This window comes from Carica papaya, chromosome 9 (assembly GCF_054855325.1).
Source record: "Carica papaya isolate Zhongbai chromosome 9, ASM5485532v1, whole genome shotgun sequence".
Taxonomy (NCBI): domain Eukaryota; kingdom Viridiplantae; phylum Streptophyta; class Magnoliopsida; order Brassicales; family Caricaceae; genus Carica; species Carica papaya.
Genome location: NC_142317.1, coordinates 3,220,706 through 3,243,070, shown reverse-complemented (window position 1 = coordinate 3,243,070; position 22,365 = coordinate 3,220,706). Strand labels below are relative to the sequence as shown.

Below are 22,365 nucleotides of genomic sequence, written 5' to 3'. Positions count from 1 at the left end.
AATAGGTTGGTTGGATTAGGTGGAGGATAAGTACAGTATTTGTCAGGACGTTGCAGGAAAATAACACAACGTTCTCATCAAAACTATATTATATATATTTAATATATGTTTGTATAAATTAGTTTTAATTTTACATATATTTGTAAATTTTAATTTCCTAATCTTTTCTGAATAAAAATTAAAGCTCAATAATACCTTAATTAATTAAACCAACAAGTTTCGACATTAAACACGGCAGACAATTTGGTAAATGGCATTAAATATAGTTTCCTATTTTGATTTTGGTCGTCCTCGGTTGGCAGTACAAAACAATTTGATTGGGTAATTATATGTTACTTGTCAGATTACAATTAATTATTATAAACTTTAATTTTATATACATACACATATATACATATATGCAGTGTGATGATATAATTTTTATGGTATGGTTTATGGGTATGATATTCGTAATGACCTCCCAAAATATCATGTAAAAAATTTGGATTATAATATTTGGTTTGTGGCTCGTTTATATACATAACATAGAAAATAATTGTGTATGAACTTTATGTCTTTTTCTTGACAAATTGACCGATCGCCGTGCTTATTGTCCTTGGTGTTCTATTGAATGAAAAATGTGATATAGATTTATATCACTTGTAGATATATATATATATATATATACACACGCGCACACACACACATATATATACATATAACATGAACCCGAACGGTCCATCAAATAAAATTTAAAACTCAGTGCATTAGTAAGTACGTTTGGAGTGAAAATATCAATTATTTTTATATTAAAAAAAAAAGACAACATATTTTATATTTCAATAGAATTTTAAAAATTATAATATTAATATGAATAAATAATTAATAAAATACATATAATAATGACGTCAATTATCTTTTACTTCAAAATTAATTTTAATAAGTAATTTGCTTATTTTATAACCGATGTAAAATGAATTATTAGACAATAAAAAAGGTAATGAGGCGGGGAAGGGGGTAGTATGAAAATTGCGTGCACCCACCGACTGTGTATACGGCAGTTAGGAGGGGGATAATTTAACGTACCATTTAAAATTGTTTTTTTTTTTTTCTGTTCGTTGGGTAGACGGCGCGTGGGACCCACTCGTGGGTTCATCGCTCTCACTCACATGTGCAGGTATAGATATATTTTGGATATATTCATACCGTCTAGTTATTTAAGATTTCCACGTGGCAACAGTACTCTCTACCTTCAGCTGTGTGTATATATATATATATAGAGCCCACAGAGTGTAAAGATTTTTGATTGAGACGCTTCGTCGTCCATCCGTTTTCTTGGAGAAATTTAAGAGGAAGATTTTGGGGGTTTTTCTTTTTTTAAAAAAAAAATTCACCGATTGGTAAGAGTAATTTTAAGGGGGTTTATCTAAATTTTAATTAATTAAAGTAAATTAATTTTAATTAAAATGGTATTATTATAGTAATTACGTAATAAATGGGTTTAATTTTGTTACTTATAAATATTTAATTTGAAAAATGAGTTTTAAATATATTTGAAATGGTTTGCATGTGAGGGTGGTGGTCCCCCTGTGCATGGATTTACAGGTCACAGAAATATGGTGGGGAGTCCTAATTATTATTATTACTACAAGATTTTGTGTTGGTTGCACCAGCTTACATATCAATTTATTCTTCCAAGTTTTTTTAACAATTAATCAATAATTAATACAAGCTTAATTTCGTAATTAGAGAAGAAAGGGTAAATTCTGCTAATTGACAGAATAAGGTGTTTGGTTGGAAAGTTAAAGAGTTGTTGCTTTTCCATTGTCGGCTGTTGATACATATATATATATATATATATATGTGTGTTATATTTACAGTTTTATTATGCTAAGTATATGCATATGCGCCTAAAATTCCTTATTGGGTAATTCAAAAATTGAATGAGATCATACCTGTTAACAGTTCTGATGATGTATGTTTTAAATGATGGTAAAGCTATCTTATAATTATATACAATCTCTGTTAATATTACGTGTAAGCAATTGCAATTGCAGTTGCAGTTGCAGTTGCATACGGTGTTTGGCGTGCTGGTTATATTTCAAGTAAGAAAATCAGTGTATAATAATTTTCCATTATATTAAAGGTGACTCGGAAGATTTCTACCACTTAACTCACCGAGTTCAGACTACGCTCTGAACAATCATTTTGTATATACGTGAAGAATATAATCGTGATTCCTATATATATTACACGTAAATCGTTCTGTATTCTTTGAAAGCTACTTAGTTTTTATATACAGAATAATAATTGATAAATTAATGAAACTAATATTCGATCTGGATTCTTGGGTGATTGGATCCTAATTCTATATATATATATATATATATATGATTTTCAGTATATAATTCATGCATCAGACTGTAACAACTCAAAAACCAATCTTCCCACGAAGGTTCTAATTAATTATTTATGGTGGGAGAAGAGGGTATTATGTATACATCTAAATATGTATATATATATATATATATTAAAGAAAAATAAAAACAATGTGTATATTTACAAACATGCATGGGCTGCTATATTATATCGCGTGCTGTTTCTATAATAATGACACACCACTACTGAATAACTGGAAAAGAAAAAGAGGCAATAAAGTTTAATGGCTTCACAAAGTCCAAATTATGTTAGGGATACAGAATTGACTTGTGGGATTTTGCTGTAAATGGCTTATGGCTGATTCAGTAGAAGGAGATATATATATATATATATATATATATACACTTTAAACCTTACATCATTACAATGCTAAAAAAACATGCGGTAAAAACCAACAGATAAATGTTTTCTTAGTATGGGGAAAACTGTAAAGACAAACAGATAGGAACATCTGAGTTCCATTGTGACTGATACAAGCAGAGGTACATTGGAAATGAATTGAGTAAACCCTGTAAAATATGTTTGCTAATCATTCATCTAATCCCACAAAATTCCTTTTCTAATGTTTTTTCACTGTTCTAAGCGAACGAGGAGTTCGGTTTCTTTGTTTTAATGATGCGAGGTTATCAATCTTCTGTATCAAGGTAAGAATACAAGTTATAACGAAAACTGTAGAAATTGAAATGACGAATGAGGAATTTGGCTTGCTGCTACATCTCCATAATGATGATGCTGAGGTATCCATACTAACTGATGCAAATCCTTCTTGGGATTTCTTCTCCCTACAAAGTAGGAAGAGTTGCAATGGATTATACAAGATCCAGGACTCTGATAATTCAGTGACTTTCTTGTTCTCCAAGAGGAAAAAAGATCCGTTATAAACAAGGCATAAGCGAGTGCCATCCATGTACATAGGCATTATAAAAATTAGAAGTCAAAATATTGATTTTGAACCTAACTGAAAGGAAGAAGAAACTGTATTGATATATGAGTGTCTTATGCATACCTCAAGAAGTCTCCCATCTTCTTCCACAAAGATGAAACCCGTTTGAGCCCTCGGGTGGAAGCATGGTCTTTTTGGTCTCTAATTCTATCATTATTGATGTCTCTATTAAGTGGCACTGTAATGGAATAATCACACAGATTATAGTAAGACACATTCAACTACAATCATTCTAGCCTCATTGTTTCTAAAAGAACAAACCGTTACCACTGTTGTTAGAAGAAACAGAAGGAGCTTTCCTAGACGCTTTAAGTGAAGCCAATTCCTCCACAAGTGCTCGTTCTGTATCACTGTCATTACAATCACAGTAAGTGCCCAGCCAAAAAAGTTCAGAAAAGACAGAACGAAAAACAAATATGATGATCAATTTACAGAAAATGCTTTCTAGATAACCATTATGGCTCATTTAGTTTCATAGAATTCCTACCCTATTCCTTCACTTGATTACTAGATTGATCTTGAATGAAAATACGAGTCAGGAATCTGCCCCAAAAGAATTTGAGGTGCGAGTAGGGATAATTCAAACATAAAGTTATGATCCAGTTCTAAATTCCAAGATAATGAAGTAATCAAATGAAGGATAAGCTAGTAAATGAATGAAAATTGATCCAAACAGAATTTTAAAGAATTAGAAGTTGTAAATAAAAAGGTAATGAAAGGGTCCCATATTCAACTTGTCAACATTTTCATTTCACTTAATCCTTCAAAAACCACTAATTGACGTTGACTACATAATTTTCTCTCTCCAATTTGGCTGGTTCAAATGTCCAACATCCATGAGATACCCTCCAATTCTTGATGCATGTCATTTATTACCACCCTATTAATCATGTCTGTCTAAATTTTTATTTTACTAATGGACTAAACGATTCCAGCCATTAGCTAAAGACCAGATTAACAGTATTAAATATGATTGCAAATAAAACACTCTTAAGTTTTAGAAAAGTAATAAGAGCAAACCTGATATCTTTTGGGATCAGAACATTCACAATAAAATGATGATCACCTCGAACAGAAGGTCTATTTATGTCCGGAACTCCCATGCGAGACAATTTTATGGTATCTCCAGGTTGGATTCCTGAAGGAATTTGAAGATCTTTCATGCCTTCTACAGTTTCTACCTGTAGTTATCTTAAATTTCTTTGTCAAATGACTGCAACTTTAAGGGAAATGAAAAGAAACACAGAGAGGTTGATTTTCTTTTCTTTGGATGTTCAAAAGTAAGTAACTGAATGCATGCAAAATGTAACAATTCTGGCAAGGAAGAACATTATAAAGCAGGAAAAAAATCAGATTTGATGGCTGTGAAACATTTACTATGAAGATTGTCATAAAACATTGCAACATTACCTTCACTACTGTCCCTAATATTGCTTCAGTATAATTGACATTGACCTTTGAGTACAAATTGAGGCCATCCCTCTGAATTCCTTTCTTTTCATCTATATGGAGAACTATAAGAAGGTCTCCAGCCAGGCCCCTGCCAAAAAAAAAAGCAGAAGAGAGAAGAAAAGTGGTGCAATAAGCCCTTTTTAGTCCTACCTTACAATGTATAGGTTTTCCTTGCTATCAAGAAACATCCCAAATACAAAATATATAAATAAAAAAATGTGGTCCTTGATAACTTAAAATAAAACCTTCAGAAGGGGAAAAGACACCCAAACTTCTTTTTCAGCTATTTGGATAGAAAAGAAGAATATATGCTTTATAATAGATTTGGTGTTTGCATCAACAAGATGATTTTTTCTTTGAAATAATTGCATCAACAAGATGATAAAGCACAAATTGAAACACCATAAAAGAAAATGGGGAAAAGAGATGTTGAATGCCAAATGGAGAACTATAAGAAGAAAAGTGGAGAACTAATGGAGGTCTAAGTGGAGAACTATAAGAAGGTCCCCAGCCAGGCCCCTGCCCAAAAAAAAGCAGAAGAGAGAAGAAAAGTGGTGCAATAAGCCCTTTTTAGTCCTACCTTACAATGTATAGGTTTTCCTTGCTATCAAGAAACATCCCAAATACAAAATATATAAATAAAAAAATGTGGTCCTTGATAATTTAAAATAAAACCTTCAGAAGGGGAAAAGAAACCCAAACTTCTTTTTCAGCTATTCGGATAGAAAAGAAGAATATATGCTTTATAATAGATTTGGGGTTTGCATCAACAAGATGATTTTTTCTTTGAAATAATTGCATCAACAAGATGATAAAGCACACAAATTGAAACACCGTAAAAGAAAATGGGGGAAAGAGATGTTGAATGCCAAATGTACATCATGCATATCTACGAATTTCTTGAATGCAGATGTTATAGTCTCTTCAAAATTAGCATTAGAGGATAAATAGCACCACATACTAACCAAACATCTTGCTTATAACTAGCAAAATGGGCTTTAACTTGGACTTTATCATTTTGTAAAATAAATAAAACTCCTTTAAGAGTCTCTAGAATGGGATTTACTAGAATGCTTTTACCGAATGAATATATCATGCATTGGTAGATGATTTTGCATTGTGATTATTGTTATATTTGCTTCTTATCTGATTTCCTATCTCATATTAATCTCATAACTGAGGTCATACACACAGATAGCACAAGCTCATTGATAATTTCCTATCTCATGTTAATCTCATAATTGAGTTCATGTGCATAGATAAGACAAACTCATTGATAAAATCTCAAACATTGACATTCAAAGCCCATTTTCGAAGATAAAACTCAATGAAAGAAGCTCCTCATTCTGTAAATACCTTTTCTTGTCAAAATTACCCTCTCCTTTAATCCGCATTGTGGCTCCATCACTAACACCTGGTGGGATCACCACTTTCATGCTTCGCTTTAGTCGCACTTGACCATTGCCACCACATCTTTGACAATGATCAGTGATTATTTTGCCATTACCACCACAACGAGAGCATGTAGACACCTAAATTTTACACAGTATCATCTATAGAGCACATGTTAAAGATAGGGAATAAGTTCTATATAACTGGAAGGGCATTGAAAAATTAACTTAGTGTTAACCATTCAAGCCATGCTTCAAATCATCACTTGGGCTAAGAAATAGGTACTCAAAGAAATAATCATATGCAAAAAGATACAATATCAAGTGAAGATGTATCATCATTGAGATCTGCTACTTGTTAATGCAGGTTCGCAAGTATGGTATTTTTGAGCCTGCAGCAGCTTTAAGTTATATGGGTGTATCCTTCTAAATTCGGGTTTTGCCAAAGGAAAAACCCAAATCTTGTACCAAAAAAAGTTTCCAAACAATGAAAATTCCACATGTGGCTCCGTGTATATAGGCAGACTGCCGAACCTTGTTAAACTCTGTGTTTTCTTCCTTCTCTCTTGACTTTTTACTTTAATCTGTCTGTATTGCATAAGTTATTTCACAACATCAATGACCTGCAGGAGAAATGTTCGGAATTTCTAGAGTTGATTTGATCCATAAAATGGAATATGCACATCAAACTGCAGGGACATACAAGGTAGAATGTATTTACTCGGTATCATACTTCCTACTGATAAGCACTCATACAAGTAAATAGTGCTCTGTTCTCAAAGAGGTGACGAAACCTGTATTGCTCAATCCTTATAAAACTAAAAAAGGTTTTGATGATATACTAAAATCACAAACTGATAGATTCTGGTTTTTTTACTCACATATCACAATATAGTCCAATGAAACAACCAACATAAACCCCGTGTTTACTCTCAGACCCTAATGTAAAATTTACCATCATCCAACAAAATTACCTGAAAACAAGACCAAGATGAAACCTTTCTTTTTCATTTTTTCTGCATTGGTTTCTTCTATATAGGTGGATGGCGCTCTTTTGAAAATTGATTTACTGATGATTATCAGGAAAGTTGAACTGCTTAAGACAGTTAATTACAGCAGATGTCTTCTCAAATCAAGAAGTTAAAAATCAAACCATTTAACATTTAAATTGGAGAGCTCCCTCTTGGAATATTTCCTCGTCCCTCTACCTGACTGAATGGCAGATTGCTGACCTAGATGCCTTTTTGTTTGTGTTATTTGCACATAAATCAACCAGATGCGTTAGACAAGCCACTCAAGTTGACTACAAACAATGGAGTAAGAATCATCTCCTCGCATTACTTTCTTAGCTTGGGAGGCTGCCTGGGATAGAATCCTCACATTTGACAATATAAGAAAGTGTTGTAGAATCATAAATAATGGCCGAGCATTGTGCCTTCGAGAGAACAAATCCCCTAATAATGTACTACTCTGTTGCCCTGAGCCTAGAAGATTTTATGAAGTTCTGTTCTTAGTCTCATCAATATGTCCTGAGAGGTTGGCGGTTTGGTGGCAAAAGGATTATAGGTCTGAGATGGCACTATTATCAATAGAGGAAAGAATAAACTCATCTCCTCACGTACATGGTTTTGAAGGAAAGGAACAACGGAGTTTATGAAGACACTCCTTTTCTTAGTATTAGAGATCAATGGTTCTAGACCTTGAGTTTTTTTCTATAGAGGTTGCTCCATCTTATTTGGAAGGACTTCTGAGACTTTGTTGATATTTTGTGTTCTTCTGAATAGTTTTGTTTATTTTCTATAAGGCCGATATCCCTTGGTGCCTTTTAATGCATATCCTCTTTTTTAACAAAGAACATTTAAATTAGAAAGCTAGTGCATCATCATCAAATGAAATTCTTGTAAGAAAGCATCATGGTACATGGGTATGCCACAATGATGCCCAGGTTGGCAACTATAATGCAAATACGCTGTTGCACATGTCCCCTTCGGTCTTCAGAAATAGTGTCTGAACTCAGCTGGTAACTATCAGTAATTTCACTATCATAAGTTTAACACAAAGAATAAAAAACAAACTAAATTATACACCTTCAAAATCTGGAGTATATTAACATAGCACATTTCAACATGTTGCAATCTAGAAGCATCAAACATTCTGAGAAAAGAACAAATTTAACGTCCAATTGTCATGTAACATTATCCATATCGTTTTTGGTCAAATTACCTGTGACAACATTCCGAAGGGTGTTCTTTGAGTTTTCATGACACCTCCTCTACCCCCACAATCACTACATGATTTTATGCAACTACTAGATTTAGCACCAGTTCCACCACAATAATCACATGAATCAAAACACGGAACTTCAATTTCTTGCTGTCCTCCAAAGATTGATTCTTCAAAGTTCATAAAGAGCTCATACCTACAACATAAGATTGAAACCAAGAAAAAACATAAATCAAAAGGAAGGCAAAGCTCAATTCTAGAAAGCTATTGGAAATTACTGAACTGAGAAAACCATTTAATATAAGATTATGATTATAGACCTATGGTCAGTTCCTCATTCTCAAGACACTTCCTATTTTGTTTTAAGTGGAAGGGAAGAGTTTGAAGGTTGAGACATAATAACTTCTTCGCAACCATGGTACTCGTTATAGATTGGCTCAGGCAACATAGATGACAAACAAACTTATGGTTTGGAGAAGTCAATAACTAATGGAAATACAAGTCCATAGTTACCTAGTGGTCAGTTCCTCATTCTCAAGACATTTCCTATTTTGTTTTAAGTGGAAGGGAAGAGTTTGAAGGTTGAGACATAATAACTTCTTCACAACCATGGTACTCATTATAGATTGGCTTAGGCAACATAGATTGTTATGTTGACGCAGGTTTGGAGGAAGACAATATCAGTGCTTGCTTTCTCATTATGATTTGTATAATATATAATACAATACATGATATGGATAACTACAAGTTAGGAGATAACATATACATGATAACTATAAGCTGTTATACGATAAGCATAAAAAAATGGTAGTTAGCAGAAGATAGATGTCTTTAACACCCCCCGGCAAGCCCATGCTTCGAAGATTGTAGACGAAGCTTATCTCGGATGAACAGGAAACAATCACGAAAGAGGGGCTTGGTGAAAATGTTAGCAAGTTGATATTTGGTGGTTAGAAAACAGACATGAATATTACCATTTTCTACTTGCTCTCGAACAAAGTGATAGTTGAGTTCAACATGTTTGGTGCGAGCATGAAGAACCAGATTAGCAAACATATAAATGACACCAATGTTATCGCACCATAAAGTAGCTTTGTTGGATGAAAGAAAACCAATTTCTCACATCAGCCCCTGTAACCATAGTAGCTCAGAAGTAGTTTTAGCTATAGCCTTGTATTTGCTCTCAGTAGAGGAACGAGCAATGGTGGGCTGTTTCTTTGCAACTTAGGAGACGAGATTCTTGCCAAGATAAATGGTATAGCCACATGTTGACCTTCAGTCATCCAGACACTCGACCCAATCACTGTCACTAAAAGTCAAATGTTGTATCATGAGATAGCAGAATACCAAGAGAGGCTGTGTGTTTTAGATAACGTAAAACACGTTTAACTACCTTCCAATGAGCCTCGATTGGGGCATGCATGAACTGACATAATCTATTGACTGAATAACTGATATCTAGTCTGGTGATGGTTGCATATTGTAATGCACCAACAACATGGCGATACATAGTTCCATCCGAGAGGGGGTCACCCATGGACTTAGACAAGATAGGAGAGCCAACCATTGGCGTTGGGTACGACCTAGCATCTTCGAGTCCTGTCCGGGAAAGCAAGTCATGAATATACTTTGTTTGAGTGAGTAACAAGCCATCTTTCTCATAATTGACTTCAATGCCCAAGAAATAGTGAAGCTTGTCAAGCTCTCGAACTGGAAATTCAGCCTTGAAGGACATAATAATGTTGCTAATGAGAGCTGAATTATTCCATGTGAGAATTAAGTCATCAACATACGCAAAAGGAACATTTGTCAGTGCCATGATGATAGATAAATAGTGAACTGTCAACCTTTGAAACATGAAAGCCAAGAGAAATCAAGAATTAGCACAGGCGGGTGAACCAAGCTCGTGGAGCTTGCTTTAGACCATATAAGGATTTTTACAACCTGCAAACAAAAGATGGGTTAGCAGCAGATATAAAACCCGACGGTTGCTCCATGTAAATCTCATCCTTCAAGGCGCCGTGAAGAAAAGCGTTCAAAACGTCTAGCTGTTGAATGTCCCAATTGAAACCGGAAGCAATAGACAGAAGGACTCGAATGGTGGAGGCTTTGATAACAGGGCAAAAAGTTTCCTTGTAATCTTGTAATCAATACTGGGTTGTTGTGAGAACCCTTTCACGACAACCCTAGCTTTGTAGCGATCAACGCTCCTATATAATTTTCTTTCAATGTGAAAAACCCATTTATTGCCGATGACATGCGTGTGACTTGGGCGAGGAACCAACGTCCAGGTTTTGGTAGCTTGGAGTGCATCAAACTCAGTCTGCATAACATTATTCCATTCTTTACAGAGTGAGGCTTGTTTGTATGTGGTAGGCTCAACCTGAAAATAATTTGGTTTGGGTGAATGTTTAGCAAGATAGGCTACATGTTTACGGCTCATAGTAGATTGGAGTAAGGTCATACGATGACTATGTTTGGGGGAAGGAGAGGGATTGGTGCTGACATCAAATTGAGTAAGATCAACAGTTAGAGGTACGATTGGCAGAGAAGTAGATGAGGATGAGGTTGAAGAGTTGGATGCGGAAGTGGATTCAGGTTGATAAGGTATGGTTGAACTAGGAGTCTTAGAAGGGGACAACAGAGGTGATGTTGAAGAGTTAAGAGACCCTGAAGAGCCCAAGTGTGTATCAACTGTTAACCAAGGAGAAGGAGCAATTGTTGCACCTGTAGAAGTTGATGAGAACACGACTGAAGAGGATTTAAAAGGAAAAATTTTTTCTTGAAATTTAACATGTCTGCAAATATAAAACCTATCTGAAGAATGATCAAAATATCTAAAACCTAAATGAGATGGAGAGTTACCTAAGTAAACACAAAGACTGGACCTATAAGAGAACTTGTGACGGTTGTATGGATGAAGCAGAGGGAATACGAGACAACCGAAAATTTTGAAGTATGATAAGAATGATCAATACCAAATAGCTTCCTAGAGGGACAAAAATTCTTTAAAACAGGTGTGGGTAATGTGTTAATCAAAGAGACCGCGGAATCAAAGAGAAATTGCCAAAAATGAAGAGGTACATTTGAGTGACCAAGAAGAGTGAGACCCATGTCAACAATATGACAAATTTTCCTTTCAAACAAGTCGTTTTGTTCATGTGTATGGGAGCAAGCTAAACAATGAGTAATACCATGTGATTTACAAAATTGGTTAACTTTTTGATATTCACCATCAAAGCCAGATTGAAATGATTTAAACTTAGTGCGAAATTGGCGTTCAACATAAGCATTAAACTGAAGAAATTTGGAAAATAATTCACTTTTATTCTTAAGGAAATACACCCATGTATATTGGGTGAAATCATTAATAAATATGACAAAATAACGATGACCTTAACTTGACAAAGCTGGTGCAGAACTCCAAACATCTAAGTGAACTAACTCAAATGGCACTAGACTTTTATGATCAACAGAGTCTAAACTTAATCTAAAAAATTTTCCTAAAGGATACGATTGACAAGGAATGGAAAAAGATAAGCTCGAACTTGACAGATTATGAGACTTGATAATAGAAGAAACCACACAGTGATGAGGATGTCTAAACCACGTGTGCCAATCATCAAAGCTTGAAATGGTGCTAACATTTGCTTGCTTCTTTGGTTGATGCAGTACATAGATTCCATCTTCACTGGGCCCTCGTAAGAGAATTCTCCTGGTCACTTGATCCTTAACAAGAAAGTGTGAGGGCCAAAACTCAAAGAAACAATAGTTATCAGTTATAAATTTTTGAACAGAGAGCAAAGATTGTGTAATTTTTCGTACATGTAGGACATTATTTAATTGAAATTTATGAGGAAAAGAATTATAAGTTGTTTTGCCAAAATGAGTAATGTGCATACCTTGGCCATTGCCAACCCTTAGTCGATCACCATCAGTATAGTCATTGGCAATGCTGAGAGAGGTAAGATCCAGAGTTATATGGCGGGAAACTACTGTATTCGGATTCCATGGTAAGTATTGAGCACCTTGGTAGAAAGCTGGATTGTAATGGGGAGCAGTCATCCCCATTCTTGGATTAACATAGGTGAGATTCGCTTGTGTTGGAGCAGTTTGCCGTGGAGTGTACCTTTTGCAACAACGATCAACCGTATGGTTTCTATAACTACATATCTGACACAGTTATTTGCGTTTGGATTGAGAGAACTTGTTGTAATTGGAGGATGGCTGAGACTGTTTGGTATCAACAATGAAAGAGGGAGCTTTCTGAACAACATTAACGATAGGTGAGTCTTGAATGCTCTTTATCAGAATTTCATGGGCAAGAAAATGATCATGGAACTCATGAAACGGTATAGGTTCAGGCTTCATATTGAGTGCAGTAATGATTCCATGAAATTCTTGGCCAATATTGCGATAGATAATCGCATTGAACTCCGCAGCGAACAGTTGACGACCGGCAGAAGCAAGTTCATCAGCTAGGGTCTTGACCTTGTAGAGAAACTGGGAGATAGATAGGTCATTACACTTCAAGTCTTGAAGCTCTATATGCAGTTGGAGTTGTCTATTTTGAGATACGGAACCAAATGTATTTTCTAATGCACTCCAAACAGAAAAAGAAGAGGGGATAGGAGCCAGGAAAGAAGCATCTGATCTCTCTTAAACCAAACGGAATACGTAGGGTTAGCAGTAGTAATGGATGGATCACCATTGATTACTGTTTCGAGTGGGGCTAGTTCACTACCATCAATAAGACCCATGAGATTTTGGTAGTTGAGAATAGGGATGAACTGAGCCTTCCATGCCAGGTAATTTCTGGTATTTAATTTGATGGCAAACGAATGATGAGTGGTGGTGGAGTTGATGGGTGAGGTAGTGGTGGTAGTGATGGAGAGTTGCTTATCATTCGAAGTTGATATTGAGTTTTTCCCTTGTAGCTCTCATACTATGTTATGTTTACACATGTTTGGAGGAAGAAAATATCATTGCTTGCTTTCTCATTATGATTTGTATATATATATACAATACATGATAAGGATAACTACAAGTTAGGAGATAAAATATACATGATAACTATAAGCTCTTATACGATAAGCATAAAAAAAATGCTAGTCAGCAGAAGATAGATGTCCTTAACATAGATGACAAACAAACTTATGGTTTGGAGAAGTCAATAACTAATGGAAATGCAAGTCCATAGTTACCTAATGTCAAGACCCTGGTTTCCATTATTTAGGAAATCAAAATTAATGCCTCCAGGTTCACCCATTCCTCTGAAGAGCCCATCTGAACCGCCAAAGAAGGCATTATATACTTCAAACGGATCAACCTAAGGATTGGGGAAAAATGATTATTCCATAAAAGAAGAACCAAAACCATGCATCTATCATGGTTGAAATCAAAAGTAAAAAATTAACCCAAGAAAAAAAAACTGAGCAGAGAAGTTTAACCAAATCTGTTTGCTGCAGAAAGCACTATGATTGACTAGGATCTTACCCCCTGTGAACCAAGTCCTGATCCATCTCCTTGTAAACCTGACTCACCAAAGCGATCATATAATGATCTTTTCTCATCATCTGATAGAACCTACACGAATGCTCCATCACCACATGAACATACAAAAACAAAAAAAGAACAACAAAAGAATACAGATGAAAGAATAATCTGTACGCTAACAATAAATATAAAGAACCAAAAAAGAAAAGTTGACACCAAAAATTATCAAGAAATAAAAACAAATGAACAAAAATGTTAAGCACGCACGTTATATAATTCTAAACATGATGAGAGAACGATTACCTCATAAGCAGCACTAATCTCTTTGAACTTCTCCTCTGCTCCAGGATTCCTGTTCATGTCCGGATGATACTGTTAAATCAATTAACACACAAATTTATTCTCTCATAATTCAATCGCATGTATTCCTGCAATAACAAACTTTAAACAACATGAATTCAGTAGCGGAAATACCTTGCGAGCAAGCTTTCTGTAAGAGCTCTTAATCTCCTGCAAAGTTGCATTTCTGCTAACATTCAAGGTCGAGTAGTAATCAGTTCCGACGGCCCTGATTACGCCACGCCGGTATTTCCTGCCCCCGGAAAACCAAGAATTAGGGTTCATAATCCCATTATTTTTCACGCGCAGAAAATTTGGATCTTTGAAACTTAAAACCAGGCCCCTGCTTCTAACAGTGAGAAATGAACTGGGACTGAAAGCAGATTTAGTAAAGTTGGGAAGCTTAGGTACTGGGTTTACATTTGCACACAGTAAACTGTGGGTTATGGGCATATTTTGCATATGCAGAGTTATGGGTTATCAGAGATGAGATGAGGAAGGAGATTGCCTACTTGTATTAACGAAGGGGTTTAAGCTTTGAGGGGTTTTATACTTTATTGTCAAGGCGTCGGAGACGAAAGGCGTGTGGTTTTTATATGGGGATAATACGTCATTATAAATATATAGTGAAGACTATGAAAACGGTGCGTTTTTACGGGGGCGCGGGTTATATATTGTTGAAGATCAAAGAGTCTTCTGCAACTTCCAGAGTCACTGTTCTTTGCAACCTATTAGAAACCCAAGAGAAAAGGTACCGTCTTTGGCATGATTTTCGTGAGAATTGAATCACAGTGGTGAATTTTTTTTAACTCACTACTTTGCTGGGTCTTTGTTATCAATTTGTTTGATTTAATATCTACCGGATTTGGTATGTACCAACTATTGAAGTAATCACTGAATTTGTTTCACTTCCACTTATCCACTTGATTTACCTTCGAGGGTTTCACTTTTTTTAAGAAAAAAAAAAACACCTTTCTCGCTTAATTCCAAACAGCCTCGAGTAAGCTTCACAAGAGCGTGTTATAACATAGTATATAAGGTGTTTGATAAATTGCCGAAGCGGGAAACTCTAGGAACCCTGTTAGCTGCTATGCATGAGTTTTTCTTTCTTTTTTGGTTTTCTATTACATGCGGGCTTTATGCCTTAATTTTCCGGAGCATGATTTATTTGATATATTGTTTAGATTGCGTAATATATTAAAGTCAGTAAGTGACTAATTGTTTATTATGGCGTCTTGAGATTCCAATCTTATTTTGATCTTACCATAACTTGCTTTATAAAATTCCAGTTCATTTGTATATGACTAGTTCTTGGCACCTAAGAACCTTTGATTGTAGTGAAGTGGCTGTTGTTAATTGGTGTAACCTTTGATTGACTTCAGTTTTGATCATTTGTCTCAGTGGAAGCCTTTTAAGTTTTCATGTTATATGGGAATGGATAATAAAGAAGGCAAATCAAGATCTGAATTGAAGCAGAGGATCTTCAAGATTTTTAAGGATTTTTTGACGAGGTAATCTGGAAATGATCCCCTTAACACCAGTTTGTGTTCATCTTTCCCAGACACACTCAGATATTTCAATAGATTATGAGATCAAAGTACTTCCAAGTTGCCATATTGATACTTGGGAGATTGCATATGCTTTGGAGAAAGAAACAAAATATAGGAAAACAATTGTAAGCATCAAAATTAATTTGAGGATATAAGAGTATAGATTGAACCATATGTTTACCATGGTTTTGCCCCTGTTAGTGTAAAAAAAAGATGAAATTTCATTCCTTTTCTTTTCTCCATTTAATTTCAAATCATCATTAATAATGTCTTCACAACTTCGAAAATTTTCCAATGTTTTTCCCTTGAGGATGTTCAAGAATGTTCAATACTGAAGTTCTAATAACCACTGAACTTCCTTTATGTTCTTTTATTGGTGTTCCTGTCCTTATAGGGTCACAAAGCTAGAGGAATTAGGCAGAGTTGGAAGCAGATTACTTCTCAACTTTCAGGAAGGACTTGGTAGGTGAATAGGACTTGATGTTTCTTGTTTGTTAGATATGGTTGAGTAGAACTCCCTGCAGTGCTCCTTAGTAACTTTGTTTCTAACTACATTTTCTTCATGCAGAATTTCTACGACGTCCTCCTATAAACAGGACATCCGAACTGATTGAGAAGATTCTTAAAGTTAATGAAACAGAAAGGCTCAGATCATATATTGAAGCAGGTGGTATCAACAGTCATGATGCTGTTAAGAGCATGGACAAGTGTAAGAGCAACAATTTCGCGAGCTTCCGAATTTGTTTTAGTTAACTAATATCTAGAGCATGCTAGCGTGGTAAATCTGCTTAATGTTTAATATCTTTTAACTGTAAACGTTCCTTCTCTTCTCAGATTTATGGCATCTAACTCATCTGGCTCATTTTCTTTGATTTTTATTAATTTTTTTTATATAATAACCGAGTTCTGCATGTTTAATTTTATTTAACCCTTTGTCTTCCACTTCATTCTTGTCAATATCTAGCCTTGTGCTTATCTTTATTCTTCTGTGTTGCATATAAATCTTTGGGTCTTACTTTGGTATCGACCAATATTTGCTGTAAATATACACATGGAAGTACATATATGCCTACATGGACTTCATGATCATGTAACTAAAGGTAACTCCACTTTGCAACTTACCCACCTCTCTTTTTCCCAATTCTACATCTATTGTACATTTTCAAGCTCGGATCATACATTTACTTTTGTGGCTATCTTTTGAACTTTCTGCAACTTGTCTTTCTATCTCTTTTCTATTTAACCTGTAAACATATTATTGCCAGCCAAAATCATGCTCAGTGAACTTGAGTGCCTGCTAGAAGATGTGGAGTCCACAATGAGAACTGTTAATGAATGCCCTTCTCCAAGGGATAAAGAAATGAACAATGGATTGGAGAACCAAGTATCTATGGAAAAGGTTTGGTTTCTTAGTCCTCACATGTCCAAATATAACTTGTTTGTTTATTCCTATGCTTTTAGAAACATGACTTACAAATATGTTATATTTATGAATGTGAAGAATGTCTATTCGCTCTCGGCCTATAGCCCACAGATCCTTTTTAAAGTCATGCTACTGTAAAGCCAGAATATATGCTTCATAGTCATATGATAGACACATATAATAGTAAAAAAGCCTGGAAGAAGTAACATTTGCTCTTTTCAGACCCTCAGAGCAACTAATATAACATTTTTTGAGGAAATTAGGACTTAATAGCATTCCTATATTTTCTTGTAAAGATCCATACATGCATTTCGTTGCAACATCAAAAATTTTCCAGAAAGAACACAAAACAGATAGAATAGAATGATTTCTTTGATAAATACGGTGATATACCTGAAGGATCTGGCATTTTTCTTCTTATGTCAGGCAACCTGTCTGAACAATGAACAGGGAGTCTGAAATTTTTAAAGAACTTCTCGCTGGATCATATTTTTCTCTTATGTAAGTTTGTTTAGTTCTGATTAGGTGAATATCAATCTTTTCTTAATGTTGTTCATCCAAGATGTGGACCAATGATATTGGTGTTCGATGTAATAGTCATCAAGATTCGACCTTATACTGCTCAAACTTGTATCTAATAGGATGAAATGACTCTGTATGGCCCTGAAGAATCCGAAATCACAGAGTTTGGTATCCTGATGGGGATCATTTACAGCATGTTGAAGCAAGACTACCTGATGCAGGTAACAAGTTTCATACAAAGCAATTATATTTCTTGTGCTGAAACCAATATTACGATCTGTCTAATGCATTTTCTATTCAATTCTTCATCAACTATTAGGTTTAGTTAATCTTGTATTAGTCTAGATATGCATTATCAAAACCATCCCCGATTTATTTATTGACAGCAAGGATTCAACTCTCACCTTCAGAAATGGGAAGTGAATTCTCATTATTGAGAAAGCAAGATGAATGAGTGTCAAACACAACTTTATATCATTTGATTTTTGGTTTTATGGTGATAAATACTCGTATTTAGCCGGATTTAAATAGTAATGAACAAATACGATGGGTGCAGGAAAGGATTGTTAAAGCTTTAAACCTCACGTCATCATCAGGTGAATTAGAGAGCTACAACCTGATGTGGTCGTTGCGGCCGTTTGTCAAGGATGAAATCATGCATCAAGCTTGGAGATATATTCCTTGATCATCTTTGCTGGATTTTTTTCACATTCTCCTTCCAGTTCATCATTTGGGTTGCAATAGAATAGGTTTTTTTTTTTTTTTTTTTCCCTTTTTTCCCCCCTTTTCTGTGTTTTTTGGTCCTATTTATATATATTTTCAAGCTCTCCCAAACTTATGGGATCTAATTTAATAATAAATAAAGAAAGATGCATATTCTATGTCATTAACAAAAATGTATAGGTTAGTGAACCATTTGAAATATATCAATATATGATTAATTTGTATGTATTCCGAACTTAAAAATCATATTACTGCCATAAACAACATGTTCAGAGATTTTTTCAAAATAAATATTTGTGGGTTTGCTTCTAATTTTGGAGGTCGAATGATTGGCATAGGTTCCGTTGAAGATAGTTTTTTTATTTGCGTGATTTGATTAAATATGATTTCACACTTTAAATTAAATATAATTTTGTTTTGTGAATAAATAGGTTAATATTAATAATAGATTGATAAATATTTGAGTTGATTAATAAAATTAATTTTTTATTAAGTCATTAATTATAATATCTAAACCAAATTAGAAAGATTTTTACGGATGTTAATAAAACAAGTAAGGAGTGAAACTTGATAAAATATGTAACGTTCCACAGCAGATTTCAAAATTCAAATTAGACGAGGCCAGAACACCCGACCGTTAAAAGACGTGGAACAATAGAAGGTAACAGCGCTGTGGTTCCTCTTAACATCACAGCCATACGATTCGTCAACACTGAGAACCTAATATCGGAATATTAACAACGATTGGTCCTTGCCGGCAAATTGTCTTACAACCAGTCGCTCTAGTATTTTACAGCCGCTGGGTACACTTTTCCCTCTTCTTTGTTTATTCGTTGTAAAACCAGCGGCAAGTCGCTAGCTTCTGGACTCGCTATTGAAAGAGCACAAAAATGGGTAGACTTACCGCACCACTCGACTACGAAAGTTTAAGGAAAGCTCGAATCTTAGAAAACCAGGTATTTTCCGTCGCTCCGATCTCGTTATTTTGTCTGTGAAGCTGTATTTAATTAGATGAAGAACTTGACACTTGTGTTTGATGGTGGAAATGAATGTATAGGAAAAATTGGCATCATTGGGGCTGCAGAAAACCATATTTGATCTTCGATCCGCTATCTCATCCGTGAAATCGGTGAAAACTCCAGTTAGAAAATGTCAGAAGAAAATATATGCCGTCATATCTTTGCGTCGGTCTGATAGACTGAAAGGAAGCATTGTAGAATCAGCCCCCAGAGGCGCTTCTCTGCGGCGGTCTAGCCGGTTGGCAGCGGCCTCTTTGACTTCGCAAAAAGGCGACAATACCTGCCTGTGTAGTTTAGTTCCTTTTTGGCTTGGATCTCTGAGTGTTTTAAGGCCTCTAAATTCTGTATTTCCCTCGTGAATGTAGCAGAAGCAAAGGCGGGTGTCAATGAAGGAAGTTTCGCTGGTGCAAGTGAAGAGAAGAGGCCAGCAAATGCACCATTAGTGAAGATACATGGACGGGAGCATCAACTTTCTCCGGAGGCTTCTGCTCGGCGCTGCCATGGCAAGGGCAGGGGTAGTGTTTATGACCCTGTTTTCGGGATTTGCTGCCATTTCTGCAGGTTCTGTTAAAAACTTTTTCACCCCGATCATACTGTTTGCTATTTTTCCATGCTGATAGCTGCCAATTGTAATTATAGATTGATGGTTCTGGTAAATGTATCTCGGATGCATAGTGAATGATAAGAAGGAAAGCCTTCTGGGGATTTTCATTATTTTCCCAGTAATTTAGTTTATTTCCAATTTTTTTCTCCTCAGGGAGACAAATTTCCAAGTTTCTGATGAGACCCCGAAAGAAAACTTTTAGAGCTTGCAGCTTTGTTATTCTTGTGTAGACCATTTCAGATACCTAGCATGAATCACATTGTTATCCATCTTGATGGTGAGATATTTTAAGTCCTCTGAACTTCCACCTTTCTATTGTTGACGTTTCCGGAAAAGGCAACCAATGACAGGTAAAGAAATGGAAATGGAGATCATCATTCCAGAATGTATGAACTCAATCCTCATATGTTGATGGCATGCCTCTTGTGCTATAGGAACTTTGTGGGCAAAACCTCTCCATAGACATTCTATTCAATCTTGCATGCATTTGTTTTTCCGTATCTTTGTATTTCAAGAAGCACATGCCGCACCTTTGATCATTCATGAGAATTGGGTGGCAGCTAACATCGTAAAAGCTTCTAAACTTTCCAGTTAATTTTTTCCTGCTTTGTCTAATTCACTCTCTCTGCTTGTAACCGAAGAGAACTTTTTCTAATTGCACTCACCAGTAACATTAGTTTCCCTGACTAGTCTAATGGTGAGAAAAGATATTGTAAGATAGTTTGCAATAATTCATTATAGTATATAATTAAAAAGAGCAATCTGCAAATATTGACCTGTTCTACCAGTTCCATAAACATTAATCTTCACATCGTATTTTCTATGTTCGAGCTTAAATACAAAGGTCTCCACTTGTACTGATTCTTACTATTTTCTAAGTACTTATGACAGGTATTACTGGAACCTCTAACATCAAACTCAAAAATGCAGGCAAAAGACATTGTGTGGAGAAGAAGATTGTAAGAGATGTGGTGACCTCGATGAGAATCAGCCTTGCACAGGTTCAAGTTTTGACGAAGTTACTGTCTGTATTCTAATTGCAATTTGACAGTTTTGATTCAACTCTTCTACAATATCTTGTGAGCAGGAAAGACGGATTGCTCAGTTTGCCATTCTAGCAATGGTGTGCTCTGCCGAGCTTGTCTCAAGGTCAGATATGGCGAAGGTAAGTTCTTCTAAAAGATTGAAGAAATACAAGGAAAGAAAATTATATTTGTGCTATAATGACGTAATATTTGGAGTAGCTATTAGATACAGAAAAACTGAAAACCTGATGGTTTTACATAAAATGATAAACCATACTGCAAAAAATTTGAAAAAAACAGAGAAGCACATGAAATATTAAATTTTACTTTCCCTAAAGAGGTGTTCAGATTTGTTACTGACGAGAAACTTTTGTTTGCTGAAATGAGACTGAAAGGTTGGAATCATTCTTAATGCTTTTCCAGAACTAGAGGAAGTGAGGGAGAACAAAGAATGGATGTGCCCTCATTGCATAGAAGAAAAAGGAACAAAACCTTACTGGATATGTAACAGGTACGTAAATCCAATTGATCTTGTTACCATTAGCTCTAGTAATATTAGTTGTTTCCCCCTCTGCCCTGTCTTCCTCAACAGTCGATGGGTTTCATCCTTCAAATGAAATATTAAGAGGTTTAATGCCCTCTCTGTGTATTGTGTCTTCTCTTTCCTTTCCATGGATAGTTCAATTTGCTTAAAGAAGCGAAAGATGGTTCCAACTGGCCTAGCAATATACAGAGGTAATCCACCATTTCCAATGAATTTAGTTCCCATATTGCTTCCAATAAAATTACTGAAAATCTATTACATTTTGTGATGAAATTAAAGCCCGGGAGCTGGGATATAAATCAGTAGCACATCTACTAATGGATGACCTTCAAAAAGCAAACAAGCAGAGAAGATAAAGATGTGAGATCCTGTCTCCTTGACTGATCAACAGATGAACCATCAAGAACTTTAACTCCAGAACTCAACTTTTGATATCTACTAATGGATGAGCTTCGAAAAGCAAACAAGCAGAGAGACAAAGATGCAGGATCAAGATGCTAAACTTTTGCATTGCCGTTGATTGAGAAATGTTGAAACTGAAGCAGCTGATTTGAACTTATTGTACTTGCATCTTATTGGTAAATATTGTATAAATTTTATAACTAGTCTCCACCCTTTCAACCAACCTGGTTTCTTGGATGATTCATGCAAGGATTTGTTTAGTTCCATCTGCTTCTCTGACTCAAGTACATT

General features: G+C 35.3%; 3 protein-coding genes across 6 annotated transcripts; 2 read left to right on the top strand and 1 right to left on the bottom strand.

Annotated features, from left to right (window-relative positions):
- Positions 1-2,803: 2,803 nt before the first annotated feature.
- LOC110823222 (Molecular chaperone Hsp40/DnaJ family protein) lies at positions 2,804-14,889 on the bottom strand. 4 transcript variants are annotated; one of them, XM_088211043.1, is made up of 11 exons: positions 14,398-14,889; positions 14,227-14,295; positions 13,924-14,013; positions 13,632-13,756; positions 8,428-8,623; positions 6,170-6,345; positions 4,772-4,901; positions 4,382-4,542; positions 3,629-3,711; positions 3,425-3,539; positions 2,804-3,271 (listed from the first exon to the last, which is right to left on the bottom strand). In XM_088211043.1, the coding sequence occupies exons 1-11, from the start codon at positions 14,722-14,724 to the stop codon at positions 3,076-3,078; spliced, it is 1,668 nt and encodes a 555-aa protein (XP_088067169.1). In that variant the 5' UTR covers positions 14,725-14,889; the 3' UTR covers positions 2,804-3,075. The 4 variants fall into 4 exon arrangements, with proteins under 4 accessions (XP_088067169.1, XP_021909257.2, XP_021909258.2 ...); XM_022053565.2 differs by having other exon boundaries at positions 2,804-3,200; XM_022053566.2 differs by having other exon boundaries at positions 2,804-3,200; positions 14,227-14,275; positions 14,398-14,538.
- Positions 14,890-14,980: 91 nt separating this feature from the next.
- LOC110823223 (FAD-binding protein) lies at positions 14,981-18,663 on the top strand. The gene is made up of 8 exons (XM_022053567.2): positions 14,981-15,013; positions 15,664-15,773; positions 16,207-16,274; positions 16,381-16,521; positions 16,871-16,912; positions 17,078-17,211; positions 17,877-17,978; positions 18,314-18,663. Exons 2-8 carry the CDS (start codon positions 15,691-15,693, stop codon positions 18,440-18,442), a joined length of 699 nt encoding a protein of 232 aa, XP_021909259.1. The 5' UTR covers positions 14,981-15,013; positions 15,664-15,690; the 3' UTR covers positions 18,443-18,663.
- A 406-nt stretch (positions 18,664-19,069) lies between these two features.
- LOC110823366 (uncharacterized) lies at positions 19,070-22,340 on the top strand. The gene is made up of 8 exons (XM_022053739.2): positions 19,070-19,436; positions 19,538-19,769; positions 19,868-20,060; positions 21,034-21,104; positions 21,191-21,268; positions 21,552-21,639; positions 21,808-21,863; positions 21,952-22,340. Exons 1-8 carry the CDS (start codon positions 19,371-19,373, stop codon positions 22,026-22,028), a joined length of 861 nt encoding a protein of 286 aa, XP_021909431.2. The 5' UTR covers positions 19,070-19,370; the 3' UTR covers positions 22,029-22,340.
- Positions 22,341-22,365: the final 25 nt, after the last annotated feature.